At 41.2% G+C, this 26,248-nt stretch overlaps 1 protein-coding gene across 3 annotated transcripts; it reads left to right on the top strand.

Moving 5' to 3' along the window:
* The first annotated feature begins 4,957 nt into the window (after positions 1-4,957).
* styk1a (serine/threonine/tyrosine kinase 1a) lies at positions 4,958-25,634 on the top strand. 3 transcript variants are annotated; one of them, XM_084080646.1, is made up of 10 exons: positions 4,958-5,284; positions 9,911-9,978; positions 14,360-14,569; positions 15,196-15,432; positions 16,454-16,707; positions 18,260-18,340; positions 19,591-19,805; positions 19,955-19,995; positions 20,890-20,986; positions 24,892-25,634. In XM_084080646.1, the coding sequence occupies exons 2-10, from the start codon at positions 9,912-9,914 to the stop codon at positions 25,085-25,087; spliced, it is 1,398 nt and encodes a 465-aa protein (XP_083936772.1). In that variant the 5' UTR covers positions 4,958-5,284; position 9,911; the 3' UTR covers positions 25,088-25,634. The 3 variants fall into 3 exon arrangements, with proteins under 3 accessions (XP_083936772.1, XP_083936774.1, XP_083936773.1); XM_084080648.1 differs by having other exon boundaries at positions 4,959-5,284; positions 16,454-16,635; XM_084080647.1 differs by lacking the exon at positions 4,958-5,284 and adding an exon at positions 6,135-6,443.
* The last annotated feature ends 614 nt before the right edge of the window (positions 25,635-26,248 follow it).

The following is a 26,248-nucleotide window of genomic DNA, read 5'->3' as shown; positions in this document are numbered from 1 at the left end:
CCCGGCCCGCACAGGAGCACACACACACACACACACACACACACACACACACACACACACACACACACACACACACACACACACACACACACACACACACACACACACACACACACACACACAGTGTACGCATGGAGGCAAATTAACACCCACCACAGAGATAGACCTACAGCAGTAGTTCTCAAACTTTTTCATGCCAAGGACCCCCAAATTGATACATATTTGGCCACGGATCCCGTCTGAAAATGTTTCATGCCAGGGACCCCCAGAAGAGAGGATTTGTGTTCCTCTCTTAATACTGTCAGGATTTTTAATAAATGTTAAAAAATAGCACAAGGTTGAATATCTGCTATTTTTGAATAGCCAACATATATGGATAAAGTGGTTACAATTATTGCCGGGGACCCCCTGGATCTACTAAATACATGCACATGTGCAATATACTGGCAACATGCAAATCAACATGCATTTCTTTCAGTCCACCCATTTCTAGATTTTCCAAAGTCTGCCATTATTTGACAACACTTTGATCAGCGCACGTTGTTAAAGGACGACTTCTTATATTTTAATATAATTGGTCCACACTAATGTTCATGATAAAAATGGTACAATTTTTTGTCTGCGTCTCATGGGAGGGCTGTGGACACTTCAGAAACCCGCCTACCAGTGACATCATTATTAAACTTTTTTATTAATTTGTTTAAACAAGATTTTTTTTTTAAATTAACGCGAGAACAATGGCTTCCAGCATGCTAACTTTCCAGGAATATACAGCCTGCAGTTTGTATTAGCTTGGATTCCCCATCGATGATGTCACTGGTAGGCGGTGTCTGAACTGTCCACAGCCCTCCTCTGAGACAAAGACGGGATAAACAAAAATATCGTCCTTTAACTTGATTTTTTGCAGGATGTTTTCCTATAGACGGGTTTTCGAGCGACGTCATCACAGAGCAGAATGCGCAATCTGCGCATGCCTGGGGGTGGAAGGCGCGTTCGAAAATACAGCCCTGAGCGGCAGTGAGCGCACTGGCCAATACAAACTAATAGGCGAGTGTGCTCCGGTGCGTAATTTCCAAACGCACCCATAGGCTTCCCCCCGCAGCTGCGCGGTCATATTCCTCTCAATGTTTACTAACAGGAAACCTGTCTATATTTGATGAATGTTCACCTATTATGACGTGCGCAGAATTGTCCCAGAAGTGTGACGTGGTTGTGGTTATAATACATTATCTAAATACAGTATGTTACAGTTATGTTCTCCTTTTCTTCATTGCATAGTGTTCTTTCTAAAACTAGATGAACTGCATGGTTTTCCTCAAGCCAGTTGCTCTCATGCAGAGAGCCCCGAGGGCTCTAAAGGGCTCTTGTTCGTCAGGCAGTGTCTGTTGCATGAAGGAATACACACAATGTTACGTATTTCTGTATCTAAGTTACTTAACCACTTAAACACTATATATTTCATCGTAAGCATGTGACTGCAATTTGCTCTTGTTCGCGGATGACCCGGCACTCCTGGTCTCGGACAAGGACAAATTGCAGGTTGAAAAAGCCCTTAGGTCTGAGATCAGTAAAATCGGCACATGGCTCGCTGATAACATTCTTTTTGGGTCCAAAATTAACCTCAGTAAGGCCACAGACTTTACGGTCAGAGTGGGTGAAAATGTTATCACAAGGAAAGAATAAATTATCTACCTGGGTTGTATTTTAGAGAACAATCTTTCAAGTGAAAAGATTTCATCAAAATTAAGGAAGAAAGTCAACCAAAGAACAAAAGATTTTTGGGCAGGATCTCCTCGTTGGTCAGGAATGCACAGAGGTTATTAGCTGGAGCACTCATCCAATGTCATTTTGACTATGCATGCACCTCATGGGACTCTAGCAACTCAAAGGCATTAAAAGTAAAACTTCAGACCTCTCAAAACAAACTGATCAGGTTACGTCTAAAGCTCACACCTAGGACTCACCTAACCCCTGCTCATTATGCATGAGTGGGATGGCTCAGGGTAGAGGACAGAGGACAGCAACTTGCAATGGGCCTGGTTTTCAAGATACTCAAGGGACCAGTCCCCATGTATCTGTATGAAGGGCCATTCACACTGAGCACTATAACTATAAAAATATAGTTCTCAAAATCATAGTATAGTTAGTAATAGTCAAGTGGATGGCAGAGTTCACACAGACTATACAATATACAATGGTGATGAACTATATAGTTATAGTGCTCAGTGTGAATGGCACTTAACTATTTCAAAAGAGAGAGAAATGAGTAACGCCCATGGGCACAAGTTGCACAACACAAGAGGGAGCTCCACTGATCTCATTCCCCCAGATTCGGCACAAACATGGGGATGAATTCATTCTACTATTATGACTCCAAAATGTGGAATGCCCTACCAACAACCATCAAAAAGTGTGACTCCATCCCTACTTCAAAACCGCCATAAAAGAGCACCTGTCTGCAATTTGCAACTGGACCTAGATAAGTCTTCTAGCTTGCCAAAAGAAATGAAACCCCACATTTTTTCTGTCGATATACTTTTACTGCTCCTAGTATTGACGATTTTTTTTGTATAGTTTTGTATTGTATGTCTTTATATGAATTGAATACATAGGAACACAATGGAAACAAGCCTTCGGTGCTTTTTGTGTTATCCTTGCATTATTGTGTAACTGTACCTCTGTACTTTTTGCAAGCCCTTAATAAAGTATTCAAGCAAGCGTTTTGTTCCCGTTTTCTATGTAGAAGTGCTCTCTGTATAGTTTAACTCAGATTGTGTGATGGCTGCTTTACTTATTTATTTTTATTTTGAATGATGTGATCTTAGACACTGTATATGCCTACCCCCCTAGGGATGCTTTGTTAACTGTAAACCTCAGTAAAAAAAGATTTTGAAAAGAAAGAAAAGTAGTAGTTTAATTTGGGTATTAAATTGTTGTGCTTTTCTAACTATCCTGTAGTTAGGGAGACCATTGTTACATGTTAGAGAGAAGACAGAGTTTGCCAGGGTGGATCTGGGGCGACGGAAGCGTCGCCCCAGTGGCTCCTCAGCCAAGCACATGCACCAAATGTCTGAACCTGCGGTTCCTCTCGTACTTTTCTAACTATCCTGTAGTTAGGGAGACCATTGTTACATGTTAGAGAGAAGACAGAGTTTGCACAGCATCGAGTGTTTGCACATCATCACCGCGACGACAACGTCAACATTCTACAAGTTGCACTGTCACTCAGGGACACTTTGTCAGGACACACACACACACACTTCAGTGGACATTGAACCAGGGATCTTTCTGTTACACGCTGATGGTCACCAAGCGACTGTCACACCACAACATCTATGTATATTTCTTAGGTCAACAGTCGGTATGGTATGGTGTATTAGTTTGTTTGACAGGCTGTTAAAAAAGAAGAGCGTGAGAGAATTTTAAATGCTGGAAATCCTAATGATGTCTTGTACTGTAGTGCTTATGTTATAATTTGGCATTCTCATAGACAATAAATGTTTTATAAAAGTTGAACATCTAAATCTGCCCGGCCCTCAACATTCACTAATAAATCATGTGTTGAGTAGATTCATGATGTCAGGAGATCCACCCTGGTAAACTAACCTAAAATATTACAAGGATACTTATATCATCAATGTACATTTAATTTCACTGTTAAAAAGTATTAAAAAAAAAAAAACTGTAGCAACTTCCTGCACTAGTGATGTCATCACTGTGCAATTCTATCCTGCAACCTGCACAGTCAGCTTCTAAAAAAAACACATTTTAAGTCATTTTCATCATCTCTGTCGGGTGGAAACCTCATATGTCCAAAACTGTTACTTTTCAGGATTAAAAAAAAAAAAAAAAAAAATCAAAAGTAGCAGATCTACAAGCTCAAAACGCGTCGCTTCGTGTCGCGCTTTGAGCTTGTGGATCTGCTACTTTTCTGTGACGCGGTAGTATGATCAAGTAGGGCGTTAATTTACGAAAACAACACAAAAAGTAAGAATATGGAGATGAGAGGTTTCTGCCCGACAGCAACAATATAATTATATATAAAAACTAAACTGATGTTGTTGTCCAGATATGGACTAGTATGTAAATGTCAGAAGTTGTCCCTTATCTGCCGCCCTAATTCTAAAGTAAATTCAACAGGACAGGGCACAATAAGAAATAAAATCCAATGTTATTATTTTTTTCATAATTGATCATAGTCATATGGTGGCCAATCTTTGCTCTTGTGTCACACTAACCACAGCATGACATAAGAGCAGAATTGGCGGCGTCTGTGACTATGATCACAAACGTAGTGTAAAAAGATACTTACAGTCAAACCACGCCCACTTGGCCAGAATGATGAGGGTGGAGGCAGTCAAGGACTTATAGGTGAGGGGTCAGTCAACACCACCTGCTTTGACCACACACACACACACACACACACACACACACACACACACTGCCATTGGTTACACCTCACAGGTGGAAAGGAATGTTGTGCTTCTGTGATTCTGTGATTTTTATACCAGTTCAGTCAAACCAGTATGTAAATAAAGCAACGAGAGTGATCTAAGTGAAATATAAAAAGGTGTCAAATAGACCTTTTTTCTTTTCTTTCTTTTTATATTCTGGTATAGAAGACGCTCTGGATCAACTCTAGACACACAGATAGAACAGAGAAACCAGAGTGAAATGAGGAAGACCTAAGACCTGTGCACACGCACACACATACTGTAAATGCAAGGACATTTATGCATACAGACACACAACCAGAGAGACACACCTATGCACGCACGCACACACTCACACGCACGTGTGCGTGCACACACACACACACACACACACACACACACACACACACACACACACACAACAGGTGATACGGGCAAGAAGGAGAAAGGTGTTGTTGACTGGAGGGTGTGGCCCCAGAGAGAGAGAGAGAGAGAGAGCAAGGGCGAGAGAGAGAGAGAGAGAGAGAGAGAGAGAGAGAGAAAGAAAGAGAAGTGGGACAGAGGGAGAGAAAGGCACAAGAACAGAGAGTTAATTACAATCAGGTACAGAAGCTTCCAGTGGAAATGGATCTAATGCTGAATGGATGGACATGGGACAGCCTGTGGACGTCGTGACATTCACCTGGAATCTCCCATGAGAGAAAACATACAATATGAACGTTCACACTTGTCCGAGTGTTTTTTGGAAGCTTATAGAAAGAGAAATATTGCACGCCTTGGATACTGCGAACAACACCCGCCCGCCCGCAGCCACGTAGACGACTGGACTGGAGCTGAGGACAGTATGCCAGGTGAGGAGAGGACAGGTCTGCTGAATCCGATCGTTTCTCTGTGTTCAATGTTCTCTCACACTATAACCCCCCATAACTCTATAGAGCACCGTTTCCCAAACACTGGGAACATTCCCAATTCGTATGGATTGCACTCACATAAACAACAATTCCACAAAAATGCACCGATTTTCATGAATACAAAAAAATAAAATAAATTCCCTAAATTAGAAAAAATAAGTTTATGAAGTAAAGTGAAAATAGACGTGTTGTGAGCTTGTAGATCGGCAAATTTTCACTACTTTTTGGGTCCCGGGGAGATTCCTCTTTTGGGTCTCGAGCTAAAACGTTTGGGAACCACAGCTCTAGACTATCCAAATGAGTTACAGATCTGTAAGGGTCCATTTGGAACCCCCTCAAGCAACCCTGAGGGTTCCTGGACTCCACTTTGCAAAGCACTTAACTAGAACAAGGCAATCTGAGAACTCCTGTGTTTGTGTGTGTGTGTGTGTGTGTGTGTGTGTATGGGGGGGGGGGCATACAGTGAGTGTATTTTGACTGTGTTGTCAGTAGAGTGTCCTCATGCGTGTGGTTAATATTCTTGCATGGCTATCGAGGGTACTTTGCACTATTTTGATTGTGTGTCTGTCTGTGTTTGACGGTGTATATGGATGGACGTCTGTGTGTACACTGTTAATGTGCACAGTATGGGTGTGTTGTTGATGCTTGGGAGTGAGTGTGTGTGTGTGTGTGTGTGTGTGTGTGTGTGTGTGTGTGTGTGTGTGTGTGTGTGTGTGTGTGTGTGTGTGTGTGTGTGTGTGTGTGTGTGTGTGAGAAGGAACAATGTAGACAAACTGGTTCCGTGACAGTTCTAGAATGTCACTGTGTGCGTGTGTGCGTGTGTGCGTGTGTGCGTGTGTGTGTGTGTGTGTGTGTGTGTGTGTGCGTGTGTGTGCGTGTACATGTTCAACCACATTGAGGGAGAGGTTAGGATGACAATGCAGTATTGGCACGGCTGGAAAACAAAAAAGAAGTAATTAACAAGACATGTTCTTGAAACACACCCTGGAAGAAGCTATGCACAGCATTCAGAATACCGTGATGTCACGCAGTCTGCTTGAAATATAGATGAGCAGCAGCACAGTAGCTGACCACAACTCAATGGTTGACAGGCGGAGCGGTGAGTTATTTGTACTAACTGCACTTTCATTAACATAATACAACAGAAGACAACAGGTCATGGCAGATCAGGATACTGAATTAAACTGAATGTCAATCAGGGTTTGATGAGGGTGTGTTTCAAGAACATGTTTTGTTATTTACTTTTTTTCCCCAGCCGTGCCAATATTTAAAAAAATATATTGGGGGGGGGGGTACATTTTCTTTAAGCGGCACTATGTGACCTTTTTTTAATGAATACATTTGAATTTTGTCCAATCTGTATGGTAGAGTATATAACGTACACAATTGGGGTGGTTGTATTTTGTCTCCCTGCTCTTCTATTGAGACATTTAGGTCATGTCTCACCTAGACACAGGATCTGACAAGAATTTTGACCTGATAGTCAAAGATTCAATTCAAGCAGGCAGGCTCTATTAGCTCAACGGTAAAAAAAACAAAAAACAGGTTCAAATCCAGGGTAAAAGAGGAAAGTTACATAGTGCAGCTTTAAGTCATACATGAAGAAATAGAGAAAATAGTCGTTCTACCAAGGTCACAACAAGTCATGAGCTTTTTTTATCTGCTACTTTCTTCTTACTTGACAAAATGTTATAGATTTGTAAAATTTGCCCATGGGTGATATTATGAAACGTAAATATCAAACATTAGCCTGACACTCGGCCTGAATTTTTCACTCGCTTATTCAGTCTGAAAGCCCTGTCAGTACAGACGTTTTCTGAGATGGGGGCATGGCCAAAGTGGGACTCTTTGGCGGTTGCTTCATACCGAATCATCCCCTTCCCTATTGGACCGGTTAGATTTTCAACCGAGAAAACCCCGTCTTCTACAGCGTCACCAGACCCTGAATGCGTTGCTAGCGATTCAGGGGCTGGAGCCAGGCTAATCAAACATATCAGGCGGTCATCATTTACTAAAAGGAAATGCATTTATTTAATTCAGCCTGACCAGAAGCAGGGATAACATATCCCCAATGGTGATAAACAAAATTTAAAAATTACCAAAAGCAGAGGAGCAAATCCAACCCTGGAAACAACGATACTTGTTTGATTTGTCGTTCATATATTGTTGCTGTCGGACAGAAACCTCTTAACTCCATATTCTAACTTTTGGCGTTTTTTCGTAAATCAATGCTCTAGTCTACTCGATCATACTACAGCCTCACACAAAATCATCAAAAGTAGCAGATCCACGAGTTCAAAAACACGACGCAAATTTGAATCCTGAAAATTGACCGTTTTGGACAGGTTTCCACCCAACAGAGACGATATGGAAGTTCACATTTGGTCGCACAGTAGCCGGTCTGAAAGCAGACGAGATGAAATACCTTTGTATGGTATGACTAACTATAAATGGACCAGCTATAAATGCTGTAATAACCAGCTCTATGCTTACTATGCTCATTTTAACGAGGTTACTTAAAAATAAACAAAATGTTTCATTTAGATGCAATCAGTATGCAGCCAGATGTGAACACCTCGTGTCTCTCTGTAACTTACATTCTCTCAAATCCTACAGTGCAAAGGCCAACATACTCACTCTATCACATCCCTCTCACTTTGATCTCTTAAACAGCATGTGTTTGTTTATTGAAGTTCGGTTATGGTGTGTAAATTTGTTGCAAGAGATAGCGTACCATACAGTACATTCAACACTTGCCACTTATCTGTTTGCGTTTGCAGTTTATCCATTTCCTCAAACACCCAAAATCATAGATGCGGCTTGGAATGAAATCAGTAAATGAGTACTTGGCTAACAGTCAACGACAGGGATTTTAGGTGACAGCCAAAGGAGACAGATGTTTTTTGTCGTTGGAACACTGGAACATATGAATACAAATTTCATTTCTGTGTTAGGTTTTGAAGTTGCACAAGGCAAATAAATAAGACAAATAACCTAAATATACAAAGAAATTACTGATATATTTAATAATTTGATACTTTGATAGTGGAAATAGCTGAAAATAGTGGAACTAAAAAATATATATATATTCAAAGATTTGCAAAAAATAGCAGATCTACAAGCTCATAGCGCGTCACTTCGTGCAGTGCTAAAAGCTTTTGAATCTTTTTTAATTTTTGAATAGCCAAAAGTATAAAATAATGGTTATAGGCAGGTAAAAGCTAACATGACACAGATGCATTCCCTGATTGAATGGGTTACGGTTCTGATTTGGGCCTGGTAGACTGACAGTTACATATTGCTTACATTTGATAAACAAATTCAGCAGGCAAGAGCGCAGACATTCAGACATACAAAGCGGTTGCTACGGCAGCCATTGCGCAGGGTCTCTTGCTTCAGAGAGCGTGCCTGTCCATCCCATAATGACCCTCTGATCCCTTCATTTGAATATACAGTGCTAAACACCTGTTGCAGCGCTCTGGTTTGGCAACGGTTACATATCCTAAATGATTTTATAGTGTTCTTTCCAATGCTTTTTCAGTTTTAAGTGTCTAGTCTTGCCGAGTTGACTTTGAGGATTTCAACTCCTGTTATTTTTAATGTTTTATTGCTTTTAATTCTATTCTTTTAAATTCTTATTTGCTTGTCTGAGTTTTTTCTTCTCTCCCCTGGCCCCCACATACACACACACATGTAAAGCGTCACTGATTACTTAGAAAAGCGCTATATAAATTCCAGATATTATTATTATCATTACTAGTCAAAGAATGCTTCATTACTTATTTTTCCAAGGTGATGATCAGTATGGAGCCAGATGTACAGACCTGGATCAAAGTAATACGCGTCATGTTGCGAGCGTGTACAGTAGATCGTATTTTTGCTATTTGTCGGAATCCTATATTAAAATTGGCTTATGGGAGGACCGGCCGGCAGGCAGACCTCTGATGACACGCTCATGTCACCATGACTCAGCCAAAAAGGGGACAAGGACTGACAGATACAGAGATCGCCATACTATATGGGCATATCAGTCAGATTGGCGGTGCGACGTATGTGTGAGGGCCGCGTAGTGGCCTGAACTCTAGACGTGAGCAAGTATATGTGGCTTAAATAGTTAAAGGCCATTACAGGCCACGTGGTACATTTGGTGTTGTGATATTTTCCATTGGGATTTAGCCTTCCACTTCAAGTGACAGCTAAGAGTCACTCGATCTGAACTACCTCAGGGAAAATCACTGTGGTATGGCGCGCAGCAGCAAATTCCTGAGTGTTAACGTAACTCTGAAAGTGTAAAAAATTACCGTTTCTACCCGTACAGGTCCATTTCTTTACACTTTCAGAGTTACATTAACACTCTGGATTTTACTGTGTAAAGACGCCTGGATCATCTAAGGTTTTACTGCCCGTATAACCTAACCCAGCTCATACGCAAGATTTCAGCGCCGTGCGCTCTCTAAGCTTTAGAGGATTTGCTGCAGATGCTGAGTAGTGGTAATGCTGATCTCTTCCTCTAGGCTGTGGGTCATGTTGATCTTATAGTTGTGTTTCTCTTCTTCCCCTCGGCAGCATGTCATCCAACTCCACCCACTCCATGGAAAGACCTGATCTGTGTCTGCCGGGCGACACCGTCTGTGGTGAGTACACCTCCTACACCACACTATTGGTTTTAGAAGTAGAGTTCAGGGATCCGCAGCGTTCTTTCTTGAGGTCCTTTAAAAAGGTACAAATGGAACCAAATAGACCCCTAAGGCTCTGTTTTGTTCCATTTGTACACTCCCAAGAGTTATGGGGGGGGTCCTTGAAATTAAAAGGTTTGAGAACCACTGTCCTAAACTATGCTCCTCTCCAATATGCCTCATGTGCCTTGAGTGGGGGCCGTTTTCTTAACCACCTATATCGTTGTTGTCGGGCAGAAACCTTGTTATCTCCATTTTACAACTTTTTCTATGTTTCCTCGTAAATTAATGCCCTACTTCGTCATACTACAGTGTCACACAAAAGTAGCAAAAATAGCCGATCTATGGGTCTATAGGCGCTATGTCCTCCCAGTGGGAGCTCTCACTGACAGGGGAGCCAGTGGGGTACCACAGTCGTGGTGACACAGAAATGTGTGAGGAGGTAACGACTAATGAATATCCCCTAGGGTACAATAAAGACTATTATTATTATTATTAATTTGGAAGAAAAGAAGGGGTAAAAAAATGTGCTACTCAAATAAAAAATATATAAATAAAAACTACACCACAATGCAATTATCCATGGGAGCATGATCCTGTGTACAGAGCTTATTTTTCAGTTTTTACATTATAACACTTTTCTTGTGGTTTGATAGGCTCTCTCTATTACTGCTCACCCACACCAAAGCACCACCTATGTGTACTGTGTGTGTGTCAACCATATCACTCCACAGTTCAAGAATACAATTTAGGCATTTAGTAGATGCTCTTATCCAGAGCGACATACAAAGTCTAAGATCAGAGAGTAGATGGCATGGTCCCTAGTCAACAACACACGACAGGGTAATCAGTCTTCACCACAATAGTAGATTTGTTATCAAATAAAGCCCAAATGGCAGTGTTGGCTGAAGTAACACCACCCAGCCTTCAAACAATATCACACAGAACGCTCCAATGGCATTGCAACAGGGGCATGATAAAATAATCACATGGAGAAATGGTTACGGATTTCCTCGTTAAACAGCTGGGGAAAAAACTGCCGAGTCACTGTTCAAATGCAGAGGTGGGAAAAGTAGATCTCAGAATGTCCCATTTCGCAATTTCTCAAATGTAAAATAAAAAAATGTAAATAAAAAATCTTTTGAAAATAGCAGATCTACAAGCTCACAATGCGTCCCATCACGACACATTGCGAGCTTGTAGATCGGGTATTTTCAAATGGCCGAAATGTATAGGGCTTGAGTGGGTATGTTTTGTAATAATAATAGTACAGGTACAATATTTGTCTCAGATGTTCTGGTAGAAGTAAAAGTACTGAAAATTGTAAACACTCCAGTGAAGTAAAAATACCTCAACATTACAAACAGGACATTACAAAACGAACAAGACTATTAACAGTCACTTGCTACTTGTCATTTGATTGCATGTAAACGTCTTCCTTTTCCTAAAAGAAAGGATGCAGGATCTTACACTGGCACTCCATAATTTCCCTATTCATCAAGCGTGGTTCCTTCCAACACAATTCAAATTGTAGTATTTTACTAAATGGCATGGCTCCTGAGCCAGTACCCAAATTCTGCACCCTCAGGGGAGTTTGTAGTCACACAACCTCAATGGCTAACCGCCCTCCCTACACCAATAACCTATTTGCTAAACACTTTTAACATTACACCTTAATTTAATTTGGCTCCACTCAGTTGTGGCTGTTCATGCAATGCATCATGGTTAGGATACTGCTGGTTCAGGCACCATTTAGCTTTACTAAAATAAGTAACAATGCCTTCATGTTTTAGTGAAACTCCTGGGAGAAATATTTTTGGACTGAATACAATATATTACTTAATTCTGTGTGATTGCTTTTTTTGTAGTAGACTTAATGTCTTCAAATTGACATGTATGACATCAAACTCAACAATGTCCAGTATAAGTTGAAGATTATATTGCATTCACTGATTTAACCACTTGAACGCCAGCATCCCTATTCTAGGGGGAACGGAACAGTCGTCAAAAATAGCAGATCTACAAGCTCACAACGTGGCATGTTGCAAGGCGTTGTGAGCTTGTAGATTGGCTATTTTCGGCAAAGAGATTTGGTGTAGAGTGAAAACCAAGTACAATTGAAACTCATGTCCGTTTGAGCTTACGTGTTTAATATAAGCTCTTCCCTGAGGTATCATTACTAACACCATCTCACGTACAACTATAAATGAGGATTATTTCAAGCTGATTATAAGCCATGACTGTTTCTCTAATCCAACCAAACCATCACACTGTCTTATTACCTTCAAATGGATTCTGGAATATTTGTAAGAAATTCAATTCACAACTGGTTTTGCAGATAAGGATTACTGTAATCAAGCTATATGTAATCCAGTATGTACGAATGTCTGCAATGCAGTGCAGTAGATATGATTGTAGCAGGGCTTGGTGTGAGGGAACAGATGACAGCAGGGTTTTTATCTTTATCAAGAATAACAAAACTCAGCTGATTGCCATGTATCAGTAAAATCCCAAAGTCGCTATCACCACACAGACAATAGAAGGGACAAGACAGAGCACGCGTGCGTGCGTGCGTGCGTGCGTGCGTGCGTGCGTGTGTTGTTGATTAAGGGTACGGTCAGACACGCACGACTGAATCTGTCGTTTCTGTCCTCTCCTGTATTCTATGCGAGGGGTGCAGCTTCTCGTTTTGGCGCAAAACATTTATTCTTGAATGAAACCATTATGTAACCGCTGTTTTGTGGAAGGTGAAACTGATCTTTTACAGCACGAAACTTTACAGAAGCACAATACTTCTGATTTATAGAGTTACACCCATCTGCGTGTTCTATTGTTGGCCACTGGGAACTTCCCAGTAGAACCAGTCTTAGGGTACAGTCACACATTCTAGCGTGACGTGCAGGCATGTGATTTGAATACGTTACCCCACCGATAGCTCCGCACCTTTGCTCACATAGAATTGAAGTGAATGGATGAATAATTACTTTGTGACGGCACCCTTATGCTGTTGGGCACACAGGGATGACCTGTACAACCACAATCTGGTAGTGGGATCTACCCAGTAAAATTCCTACAAAATGATGGCCTACTATTAATTTATTTCCGGTTGTGTGAGACTAAGTAAAACCAAAACACTTTGCCCTTCATTTTTGCTTTGCTTCTTGTTTTAAATTAGTTTAATTATTTCGTTATTTAAACTTTTTTGCCTTCTTATGCCTTTAAATGCCATGTTATGCGTTATGTAATGCACCCAGCGTTACTGTAAGTGCCTTTCACAAGAGCACCGGAAAAGCATTTGTTTTTCATATTGCATACGGTAAAGGATTAGGCACAAAGATAAACTCTTTCAAAGGGTTTGTTAGTCTAAGATGTTGGTCTTGACACTTCCTTTTGAACTGTGATACTGTGGAGCAACAGTCACACAAGCTTAAAAAAACTCAAGGAAGCATTTGGTGAGATTGACGAGGTAATTTATGCCATGCTGTGGATTACTCAGCACACTTCTACAATGGCTCATGACCAGACAGTACGGTTTACAAAGGGAATGTCATTTCACATTCCAGCTTCCTCACTGGTTTGAACATTGTGTGTGTTCTTTACTGAAGGTGTGGTGGTGGATGGTACTATTAAAATAGTACAACAGTGTCGTCATTTAATTTCAGTCATTTTGTGAGAGTGACGGGAGCTTGGGTTTGAGTGTTTTGCAATAGACAAGATAAGTGACAGGCTTTACTTCAACATTACAATAACAACTGGAGTGGTATAATATTGTTTCTAAACTTGAACTTGTAAGATGGTATTCTGTAGTTTTTAGCATTGTTGTGTGTCTTTGCTTTCCAAGAAACACTGCGCAAAATCATGTGCTTTTGATCCAAATATTCTTCCACTTAAAATAAAGGTCTACCTTGGCTCATATTGCTACCTTTCTCATGCACGGACGTTCTGGAGACAAAGGACATTATGCTACTTCTATTGTCTGGCCACTCATGGCTTTGACTGTTCTGCACTCTCCTTGATCTAGCCATTTTTAACAGTTTGCAAAATAAAGGCACGGTGGCACAGATTTATACAAAAGAATGCTAAAAGGATAACCCAAATAAGCCCAGGGCTTGTTTCCATCAAGGTCCAGTGTATTCAATTCATCGAGACATTTAAAGACAATGTCTTTAACTATTCAAGCCTCATTTATACTTCGCCATACAGTGTTGCTTCCTGGAAACAGCCAATCAACAAGCTCATAACGTATTGTGATGTGACGAATGTAATGAGCTTGTAGATCTGCTATTTTCTGCAAGCGACGAGATAAATTAAGCACGATTCTCCCATCCCACCCTTTCAGTGATACGGGACTACGAGACGGAAGTGATTGTCGTTCCCACCCTCCTCCTAGCAGCCTTCCTGGTCACCTGGGTGGCTGTGTTGGTGCTGAAGTGTTGCCCCGGGCACAGGCGTGCACGAGCCACCTCCCCTCTGCCCCAATACCACCACCACCACAGGTCACATCACCGACACACACGCAGCCACAGGCGGGAGCTACAGGGGATTGATGGTGAGTACGCGCCGGTCTGGAAATGTACTTTTGTCTGTCGTATTCACAACCCTGTTTATTTACAGTACGTCCGTCACTTTTATTGTTTCTCATCGACTTGTTGATGTTGTTAATATCTTCTGAATTACTCTAGACACTTAAGTTCATTGTCATTTACACCTAGGGCCCTATCTTCTGCACCACCTTCCCGCATACTGTATGCCTAAACTTTTTACCATTTTGAAAGTGATTTAAAAATAGTTCAAATAGCCGATCTACAACGTGTCGATGTAGGTCGGCTATTTTCACTATTTTAAATAGTTTTTCATTCAAAATAGTAAAAAAAAATGCAACAAAGTTTAGGCATAAGGGCTAAGGCACGCTTTTAGCTGAGACTCTTGTCCAGACTGACTTAAAATTAATTAGGGCTACTCATTCAGTCCTTAATAACTTCTACTACCACTACTCTATTCAGATAACATGAGAAGAGATACTACAGTATGAGATAATTATGATGACAAAGAATAGACAAAACAATATTTCCCAAGATAAGAGCTCACATACTGTACGTACAGAAATATGTGCATAAAATGTGTAAAGTATGAATCCAGATAATATGTCACATATGTGTACTTCTCTCCCTATAGCTCCCGCGGAACTGAATGTATTGGAACATGAGGTACTGCCAATGACGGTGCAACAGGTCCAGCAGAATGCCAAACCGACCAATACCGCAACACCACAGCAGACCAGGGAGCTCCAGCAGGGACAGTTTAGCCGGGTCACTCCTCTGCCTCTGTCCTTCTCTATCAAACGTGACACTACAGTCACTCTGCACAGGGCCCTCTTGGACAACCGCAATGTCATCCTCAGGGTCCTGAAAGGTACTATACTATATGCTACACAAGGGTCTTCAACGTTTTTCCAGGCCAAGGAAAGCTGAGAGACAGATGAAGCAGGGACCCCCACAACTTTTTCATAGATTCCATATAGTTTCATAGTTTGACAGCACAATCTTCAGTGTATTTTGTTTTTTTTTCAAATATTGAACCACTTAAACCGTCAATATTTGAAATTTCACTCTGTACTCTGTACTTAGTCTGGTCTTTTTCCCCCTCTATACCAAAGCTCTTTTGCCCGAAAATAGCTGATCTACAAGCTTCAAGCTTGTAGATCTGCTATTTTTGGCTAAAGTTCTCCACAGAATAGGGATGCTAGGGTTCAAGTGGCCAATGAAAAAATGTAAAAATAAAGTAAGTCCCCATCACAAATATTTGGCAGCACCCCTGTAGTAACTCTGAGGACCCCCAGGGGTCTCGGACCCTCTGTTGAAGACCCCTGTGCTACACTATATTACACAAAACAATATTATCGTGGACTATGACAACTGAATTAAAATGTGTTTGTTTTTCATTTTATATATATATTCTTGTCGAGCAACTCAGAAGAAAAAATATAGATTATATCAATAGTATGCCATATGGTGCATTTGGTAGCGGCTCAAGAGGTAGATGAGAAGATTCCCGGTTCAATTCCCTGCTCCCCCTCTGTTAAGTGTCCTTGAGCAAGACACTGAACCCCCTATAACTGCTCCAGATGAGCAGATTGTTGCCTTGGATGGCTTCCTCCACCGTCGGTGCATGAATGGGTGAATGTAATGCAACACTGCACCATATATGCTATATAGTACTATATCAAATTATATTGGACCAGTATTTCCACAGCTACTTTGAGCCACGGCCACCTTTTACTACTTTGAAACACTTTGAAACGCTATAATGTTTTGACAGGGTGCCAGGCATTCCCGTAGTGTGTGTGTGTGTGGGGGCGGCAAAAAATAGAAACTACTTCTGACCTACTGAAACCAACGCACCGAATCGACCTTCCGTCTTATCTTCCCTCCAGAGTCAGCAGACGGCGGCGAGCGCCAGCACTTCCTGGGTTTCGCTTCCTTCCTGTCCGGGCTGGGGCCACACGCCTTCCTGCCCGCCCTGCTGGGCGTGGTGTCGCTGCAGACGCCGCTGGTCGCGGTGGTGGAGGAGCTGCCGCACAGGGACCTGTTGGGGTTCCTGTGGAGATGTAGACAGGTAGAGCGCAACCTATTTGTGGCGGACGAGGACACAGAAACAATGAGCCATCGCTGGCATCCAATCACACTGGTAGAGTTGTTCTAACGTTACACACAAACTGTCAGAGAGAGATTATATTCTTCATTCTTTATTTATTTATTCTTCGTTTGGATCTGTCTCACTCCCACTTTTCCGACCACAGTCTTAAGACTCGCCTCCTCTTCAGACTCTACAGTGCCTCGCCCCCCACACTCTCTCCTTCTATCCCTTCTTGTCACCTTTGTTAAACCCATTAAAGGGGACCCAAAATTACTTTTTTTCTATCGATTAGTCACCCCATGGAGACTTGAATTCATGGATATTTTTTCGTTGTTGTCGCATTCCTAAGCCAATAATTTGATGACCGGCTGGTCATCAAATTATTGGCATAGGAATGCGATAAAAATATCCATGATATGTCTTTTTTTGGGTGAACTATCCCTTTAAGACCTGAGGCTGATACTACAAATGCCTTCCAAATCAGTAGTTCTCACACTTTCCAAGATTTTTCAAAAATGTAAAAAATAGTAGATATACAAGCTCGCAGCGCGGCACGAAGTGATGCGCTGAGAGCTGGTAGATCTACCATTTCTGAACAGCCAACGCAAACATCTAAAATGACAAAATGACAAATCTAAAGCGCTTTACCGGTTTTAATGGGTTAATAGATGCTAGTTTACGGTGCCGATATACAGTACGTATATCTTGGTCACTTGTACTCAACTTTTTTTTCTTGACAACAAATGTTTACCTGGTGTCGTATAGTTTCAATCTGCAGAATGTTATTTAGATAGCGTGTTGTTTAGACAGATGCTACAGTAGGTTCATTGTTTACCTGGTAACTTAAGTGTATTTGAGGCACTACATTGTTCTCTATGCACTCTACTCATGTGACTAATTACCTGACCCATCTGACCACTGATACTTAGATGATAGTTTCATTGTTTACCTGGAAGTGTACCTGAGGCACTACATTGTTGTGACCATTTCCATTCTACCATTTACCTTCTATTTCCCCTCTGACCCACCTGACCACTTAACACGGCAGCTGAAAGGCTGCCATGTTAAGTGGTTAGATGGGTGTGCCGTGTGCATTTTCAGAGCATGTTTATTTTTGTATTGATTGTGTTCCTTGGATCATTATGGAACCCACGTAGTATACTTTAAGTTCCTATTTATCTGTATCACAATGAAAACTCATCTTTAAAGGTTTTAAAAGGAAAAAAATCCCATGATTTTTTATTTTTTTATATAAAATATTTAATATTTATGTTATCATTAAAATATTAGTGTTTTGCCAATTATTTGGGGTCCCACTTGCAATATCCTATCTGTCCACAGGCTGGGAATCACTCGACTAGAGTTCATAAATACTGTGCTGGCACAGATAGTAATACTATGTATTGAAAAATGTGTCAATCTAATTATTTCTGCGGACTTAAAATCATTGTGTCATTTGACGGCCTTACTGCCCTGGCCTGGCCTGCTACTGGCCTTTATGCCCACAACAAACATGTACACCACCAAAGGCCAAGTAGTGGCCTTGCCCATAAAATGACGAAATTCCAGGCCTGATGCCTACATTGTAATTGTCTTTCTGTAGGACAACACAGGCAGTGAGAGTCCATGTGACCTGACAGAGAAGAGGATCTTCATCATGGCAGGACAGGTGGCCTCTGCCCTGGTTAGTTACACCTTGATTATGAACTGATTCAAACCATCTGTCTCTCAAGCTCATCTGTGGCACTTTGTGTTTGATGACATTTTCTTTTCTTTACTAGACCAAAAACTATTCGGTGGTTGTTCGATAGACTGTGCTTTGGTCCAGGCTGTCCCTTCACTTAGCTTATACTGTATATCGTTGCTGTCGGGCAGAAACCTCTTATCTCCATATTCTAACAGTTTGTCTTTTTTCGTAAATGAATGCCCTACGTTATCATACTACAGCGTCACACAAAAGCATCAAAAAGTAGCAGATCCACAAGCTCGAAACACGGAATGGCACGTTTTGAGCTTGTAGATCTGCTACTTTTGAATTTGAATTTTGAATCCTGAACAATAATAGTTTTGGACATGTGAAAGGTTTCCACCGACAGAGACGAAATGCCAGCAAATGTCTTCTAAATTCTTCAGTTTTCTGAAAAAACATACAGTATGTTGCTATAATATTTTTACCCCCAAAATTATCTGCATTTGTGTGTGTGTGAGCGGGTGCACTACAATATGTGTGTGATGCTTTGCTATGTTCGCCCTTTGTGCTGTACTGTGAACAATATACAACAATATAAACGTATTTGGATAATGTGGCTACAGTACACTAGCCTGGTAAACCCTCCCTCCGGAAATCTCATTTCCATTTGATGGAAATGAGATTTACGGAGGGAGGGTTTACCAGGCTAACAGTACACAGTATGTCCAACATTAGAACATTTCATCCAATCCTCATTTAAAACAATTACTAGGCCCCCTCTTTTTTCCCTCTACACCAAATGTCTTTGTCGAAAATAGCCGACCTACACGTTCAGTTACAACCAAGCTTGTACGGTAGATCTGCTATTTTTGGGTTCATGTGGTCAATGTGTACATACATACAAACAGAGAAATGTACCTTTTTAAACACATTTGAAAAACAGCTGCTATGCTATTTGTGCACAACTTTGCAAAAGCTTATCCCAAGCTAACCTTTCCTATGTGGATATAGGCTAACTATTTCCGACAGCAAATGCACAATTCTTACAGTATGGTTTTGTAAGTTAGACTTCCCTCAGTTGAAATATAACAGATCTGTGTACACATAATTTCTATTCCCTTTTAATTGTACATATATTATTTTGTTTTGATTGTATTGTTCCACTTTTGCTTTGGCAATGTACATGTTTTCTCAAGCCAATAAAGCCCTTTGAATTTAATCGTGTGTGTCCAATAACTATCTAGGAGTACCTTCACACTCAGAACTGCATCCATGGCAACCTGGGGGCTCGCAGCGTGCTGGTTGGTGGAGACCTGACGGCCAAGCTGTGGGGACTGGGCTACGCCTACCGCAGGACAGCTCAGGTCGGAGCGCCGGGGGACATGGAAGCCATGGAGATGAGGAAGTGGCAACCTCCTGAATTACTGGCCAGGACGGCCGTCAGTCCAAGCAGTGATGTGTGAGTGTTACCGCTTCCACCGCTCCCCTGCTGGAAGAGCAGACTTTGTGTGTTAAGCCTATAGTTCAGACCAAAGATTTGGGATTAAAGGAAAAGTGGACATATAATGCATTCTTTATAGACTTTCTTCTATTTCATTTGTTTTACAGCTGGTCTTTTGGCTGCCTGCTCTATGAAATGGTCACACTAGGTGAGTAGTCATTACGCTTTAATGTGTTATCCTGGGTTTAAGTTATATAGAGGATATGCGTGTGACATCATCATCAAACCCGGAAGTTATGCAGGAATGCCTACTGAGTGTTAAAAAAATAATTTCTGGCCTTGACAGCCCATGCATCCAAACAGAAAAGTCATATCTGATTGCATTAAACAACATTAAACAATGTTAAACTAATTTTGCATGTTTCTTTGCCACTCGATTTGCCACTTGATGTGCCATTCACTTTAAGCATGCGCATATCCTCTATTGTCAAGAATCAAGAATCACTTTATTTGTCAATTCCCTGTGTACAGGGAAAGAATCTGAAATACCGTTCCCCCTCAGCCACTCGCAGTGCAACATCAAGCCTATCTAAGAAACATAAAAAGGCTTCATGGGGTGTGTAATTGATAGAAAATAAGTAATTTTTGGGGTGAACTACTCCTTTAAGGACCCCCCTGCAAGTGTCTGATGGGGGAACGGTATTTCATATTCTTTATGTATGTAAGCACGTGGAAATTGACAAAGTGATTGTTAGTGTGGACAGTGTAGATCCATACTATATAGTGCGTGCCAACGTCTCATCACCACGGGGGGGGGGGGGCGTGGCATAGTAGCTGCAGACATACTGGTGGGGGGCAATGTTACGTCAACCTGTTTATACCCCACAAAGATACCAAAAGTGCTACCAAATGACACCTGTTGACGCCACCTTCAGGATTTCTGGCACGCACTATATAGCGTAGCTCCTGCCACTGGCTGATGTTGTAATGACATGATTTCCCTTGGGGCTTGATTGTGTTATTGTTCAACTTTCAGTAAAATCACCTCTCTTGGCTGTGTACACACAAAACCTTGTAATTCAATGTATCATTCTGTCTTTAGGGGAGCCACCGTTTGCTAAGATCATGGCCAATGAGCTCCTTCAGTACCTCCAGAGAGGCAAGACGTTGAAGAGACCAAGCACCTGCTCCAACACACTGTAAGGAAGAGATACTGTAAACTACAATACTCCTATTAAATAGAGAAACTTCTTAGAATAGAGCAGGGCTCTAGTCTAGGGGTAGCCCTGAAACATGACGAGTGTCATGTGAACCATGGCTAGTCTAGGGGGTCCTCAGAGTTACTACAGGGGGGCTGCCAAATGTTTGTGTAATAGGACGTTTTTTTCTTTATTTTCTTACATTTACCATTGGCTATTTTTGGCAAAGAGGGGGGAAAAGAGCAGACCAAATACAAGTTTACTAAGTATTGGGGGTTTAAGTGGTTAACTGTCTGAAAATACACATTAACATGAATCCAACACAACGCTACAATGGCAGTGCTGTCAAACAAGTCTATGAAGCTATTATAAGAGATCTATGAAAAAGTTTAAAAAACCTGACGGGGGGGGGGGGGAAGGGGGGGGGTCCCTACTTCATCTTTGGGCTGAAATACATTGAAGACCACTGGACTAGATTAGTGGTTCACAAACTTTTCCATTTGAATCTCAAAAGTGTTTGTGGTCCACCCATCTGACCACTTAACACACCAGCCAAATGGCAGCCGTTCCCCAATGCATGCAAATGCCAAGGCACACACTGAGACAAGTCCACGTGTGCCTACAGTATATGGATTTTGAGACAGACAACCACACATTAGTATTGCAATATAATGTATACAACTATACAAATAGTTAAGATTTTGTTTTTATATCATTACTTTGTGCACACTCATTTCTAATACAGAGGAAAATTACATAACCTAAAAAAAAGCACCTGTTATTTATTTTAAAATATTTAAACTTTTTTAAAAACAATATCTGATCTAGTAGCTCAACAGCGATATGAACGATAAAGTGCTATAGGGTCTCTTTTATACAGATAAGAATGTGCCTTGAGATTTTGATTCTGTGAGAAAAAAAAATCATACTTAATTTTATGATGGAAATCTCTATGGGGAAAAATGTATAGGCTTTTTTTTTTGAATGGAACCACAAATTGGCCTCCACTGCTACGCCCTATTAGCTGACCGGATGCAGCATATCCAACAGGACATGTATCAGTTTGTTTACATTCTGATTTGGAACTGAATAATAACACAGAGCAGAATACGAGAATAGAATAGCCTATAACATATTCTTAGCTTCCTTCTAAATGTCTTCCTGAAAGCCACTTTAGACACACACTTGTAGACAGACAGACAGTAGGCTACTCACCGAATGGTTATGGTGGTGACTTGGTTTGTCTTGTCAGGTGACTGTCATATATCGTCCAGGTGCACAGTTATCTCCATCCCTAAGTGCCCACATGTGCCTAGTGTCCAGGTGGTTTTGGTGCCCGCCTCTCCAGGTGCCCAGTTAACTCCACCCCAGCCCTGAAACATTACAAGCGTCATGTGAACCATGGCTAACTCCACCCCTAAGTGCCCACTCGTCCAGATGCCCACATGTACCTAGTGCCCAGATTTTGGTTCCCAGTTGTCCCTACTAGTGCCCAGATGGTTTTGGTGCCCACCTGTCCTGTTACCGTCATCATTATGACCATATTGATCCAAGGCTAGCTAGCTGGTGACTTGATGTATGGCTCATGAAGTTCATCAAAATAAATCAATGTTCCTCCAACATATGTTCAACAAAGAACAAAGGCCTTGACCATAATGAAAACCAAAATAATGAAAAGAAGCTACAGTAAAGTAAAAAGATAAGTAAACGGTTGAGAACAGAAGTTGGGGCCTTCCGCCTTCGAAATGCGCACAGCTGTCAATTGATTGGCTGGTGCCTGGCACGAATTGTAATCGTTTTCTGGTCTGTCACCACTCACCAGCTAACCTCGCATCACCAGTCTTTCCACCTCGGAGGAAAGCCTGGTCTGCGTTCCAGAAGACAACATATGATCCGGTCTAGACCACGCCTACTGAAAAAAAAAATGAAAAAAGAATCCTCTTTCCGGATTCTGCCCATCCGGTTTTGCGGTGCCGCTTTGTTTTGGTTCCCCAATCCCTATTTAAATGGAATAGAATTTCCCCGTGGGATAATACCGACGCTAAATAGTCTCCGGATAGTGCACGCACATTTACATTTAAAAAATAAGTTAAACAATGTCGCATCAAGGATTTTATTAGCACGGACCTATTTTGGGGTGAGACGTCTTTCCGGTTCTGCCCATCCGGCCACTTTTTCTTTTTTTTACTTCCGCTCCCGACCGGATCATATATACATGTATTACTTAAGTAAAAATATCAATACTGCAATAGATATACTCTGGTACAAGTAGAAGTCCCGACTCCCGTGTTCAAAATGCGCTCGAGTAAAAGTATCGGCATCAAAATAAAGTACCAAAAGTAAAAGTCTTGTGCAGAATTTCACAAGTTCACAACATCTCTTGAAAATAGCCGATATAGCTAGCTCACAATGCGTCGCATTGAATGATTTAATTGTTTAATTGAATAGTTACTTCAGAAGTCGACTCGTGCATGTTCTCTCAAGCGTCATACAAAAGCTCTAAGGTAGCTGGTACTCATGTCAGTCGAGAAGTGGAGCCAGCTTTAGCCTGACAGAGGATTAAGAGCGACATCTAGAGGCCATTCTGTAGATCAACAGGTGTTTTTTAAGATTTGGTCATGTGTTATAAAATCAAAGGATGCAATGTAAACAGTTAAAACTAACAGGATTACATAGCCTAGCCCAAGAGGAAAATACATTACTTTTACTTAATTTTCTCTTTACATTACACTTGTGTAGCAGAGTTAGAAATACCCCTCCACCAAATACACAGACAGACACAACCTGTTACACTTGTAGCCTACTTTAAATCATTCATTTTAGGACCTATTTAAATGTCCACAAGTGCGTCAGTTTCGCTTTAAAAGTTGAAATAGTCAAGGTCCAAACTATAAAAACAAGTTACAGGAATAATAGAAACAAGGTATAATACAAGTAGGAAATTAGTTTATAATACAATGGCACTACTGATCATTGATCAGTAATAAGTGTAGAAAATGTGTGTGCCTAAAGAAGTATCAAAATTACAGATTAATTTAGATGTATTCCCTGGGTTACTGAGGTAGGATATATATAACTATACGTTGCAGCCAAAGGAAAATATATAAAATATTGGGAGAAAAAATGATCCACTGTGGATAAAGGCTGTGTGGGAGGCTGTGTTTGACCCAAATCCTCATCAGATAAAACACAATTTCAAATAAGGCCATAGTATAAATCAACAATGAATCATCACCTTTCTAAGATATCAGATATTTTTGCCATAAAAAAACTACTCTGATCTATGTTTTAAAAGATGCTGGGACAAAATGTAAGCTTCAGGCTAAAGGTAGAAGGGTCAGCAAATCCTAATCTGAAAGATCATAATGATCAGTTTTGAAATATCCAATTTGCAGATCTGTTCTAGCTGAGAGAGAGAGAGAGAGAGAGAGAGAGAGAGAGAGAGAGAGAGAGAGAGAGAGAGAGAGAGAGAGAGAGAGAGAGATGAAGCAGGGATCCCCACTACTCTACAAGTTGTATAAGTTAAACACTTACACCCTCAATACTTGGAAATCTGGGCTGCTCTTTTCCCCCCTACCCCAGACCTCTTTGCTGAAAATAGCAGATCTACAAGCTCACATTGTGAGCTTGTAAATCTGCTATTTTTCAGCTAACGTTCCCCTCAGAATAGGGATGCTAGGATTCAAGTGGTTAATGTAAAAATATATCACACAAAGATTTGGCAGCCCCCCTGTAGTAACTCTTGAGGTCCCCCTTAGGGGTCCTGGACCCCCTATTGAAGACCTCTGGTTTATTTGTCCTATCTGATAAGTTTTGTAAAAACTGCGCCTGTGCAACCTTCATTCCCCCCAAGACTGGCTTGTAATGAATCACTGCTTCATTATAATCCGTTGTACTTCCTCCAGGTTTTCCATTATCAAGTCGTGTTGCCAGTGGAACCCCCAGCAACGACCCGCCATGCCTGAACTCATCAGGAAGCTCCAGTCGGGAGAGAGATCAGCCAATGACAGGACAGTCCTTCGGGTACCTGAGCCACTGGACATCGAGAAATACCTGAGGGAGGCGGGATACGGAGAGGCGTACAACTATGCAGTCTTCTGATTGCTTGAGAACGTGATCAATTACAAGCGTATCAGCCAATAATAGGACAGTCCTCAGGTTACCTGAGCAGATAGAACAGAAAACTACCCATATGGAACTATTGTACCAAAAGGGAGGCTGGATATGGTAATCTGGTACCCAGAACTTCAGGCAGCAGGGTGGGGAAGCCCTGCTGACGATGCACTTTGAATGAATGGTGACTGATCATATTAAACAGAGGAGCACAGCAAGGTTTTCAGGATTTTTTTGTATTCAGCCAATCACAAGAGGCCTCATGCCTCCTCTCTAGTTTTCTTTTCTCTTTTTTTTTTACTTAATGTTTTCAAGATTTTCATCCAGAGTTGATATGTACAGAGGCAAAATATGTCAGAACCAAACAAGTCATGCAAATACATTGGAATGGCTTTATACTATATATTAGGGAAGAAATGTGGTCAGCTAGGTGGTCCAAAACAACCTAGCTGAAAATCTTCCTCAGATAGTTGCATTTCTCGGTTTCTTGGCAAGCTACTCGGTTGGATTCCAGTTGGAACGTAAAATAACACAACCGGACAGAACCAAGTGGGCTCCACCGGATTCAACTTCCCTTTTACTTGATTTTCAGTTTGTAACCCATCACAATGCAAAGTCAACCGAGTGGATGTGAAACTATGCACTGCAGTTAAACCACATGAACCCGCATGAAGCAAAAAAAGAAGATCTACAAGATCTGCGTCACAACACCTCACAATATAACGCACATTGTGGTTGTACACCTTCTATTTTCGTCAGATATTTAGTGTAGAGTTAAAGGGGGCCCTGGGTGACTCCAGTTAGCTAAGGGTAGAAGTGATTAAAAGAACACCACATTAGAGCACTTGAAAGTGACATAAGCACACACACCTTAACTGTTTGTATATTGAGAGAGTAATATATTAATTTTATATGTGTTATTTGTAATATATGTTTATGTGGGTATAGAGGTCTATGCCAAGGAAAGAGAACCAGATTTTCCCGTTAATGTTTTAGCATTTGACTTACAGGTATCTGCTGTGGAGCTGTGGTTGTACTGAACAGCTTCTGGATGCAGGGGATCTGCCTGTATTTCCACACCCAAACACACTGGACCCCAAATATTTATTAAACAGTCTGTTGAGGGAAAACATTTTACTCTTTATTTGT

This window comes from Gymnoscopelus microlampas (genome assembly GCF_963454915.1).
Source record: "Gymnoscopelus microlampas genome assembly, chromosome: 15".
Taxonomy (NCBI): Eukaryota; Metazoa; Chordata; class Actinopteri; order Myctophiformes; family Myctophidae; genus Gymnoscopelus; species Gymnoscopelus microlampas.
The sequence above is the reverse complement of the archived record's forward strand: the minus strand, read 5'-3'. Positions and strand labels throughout refer to the sequence as shown.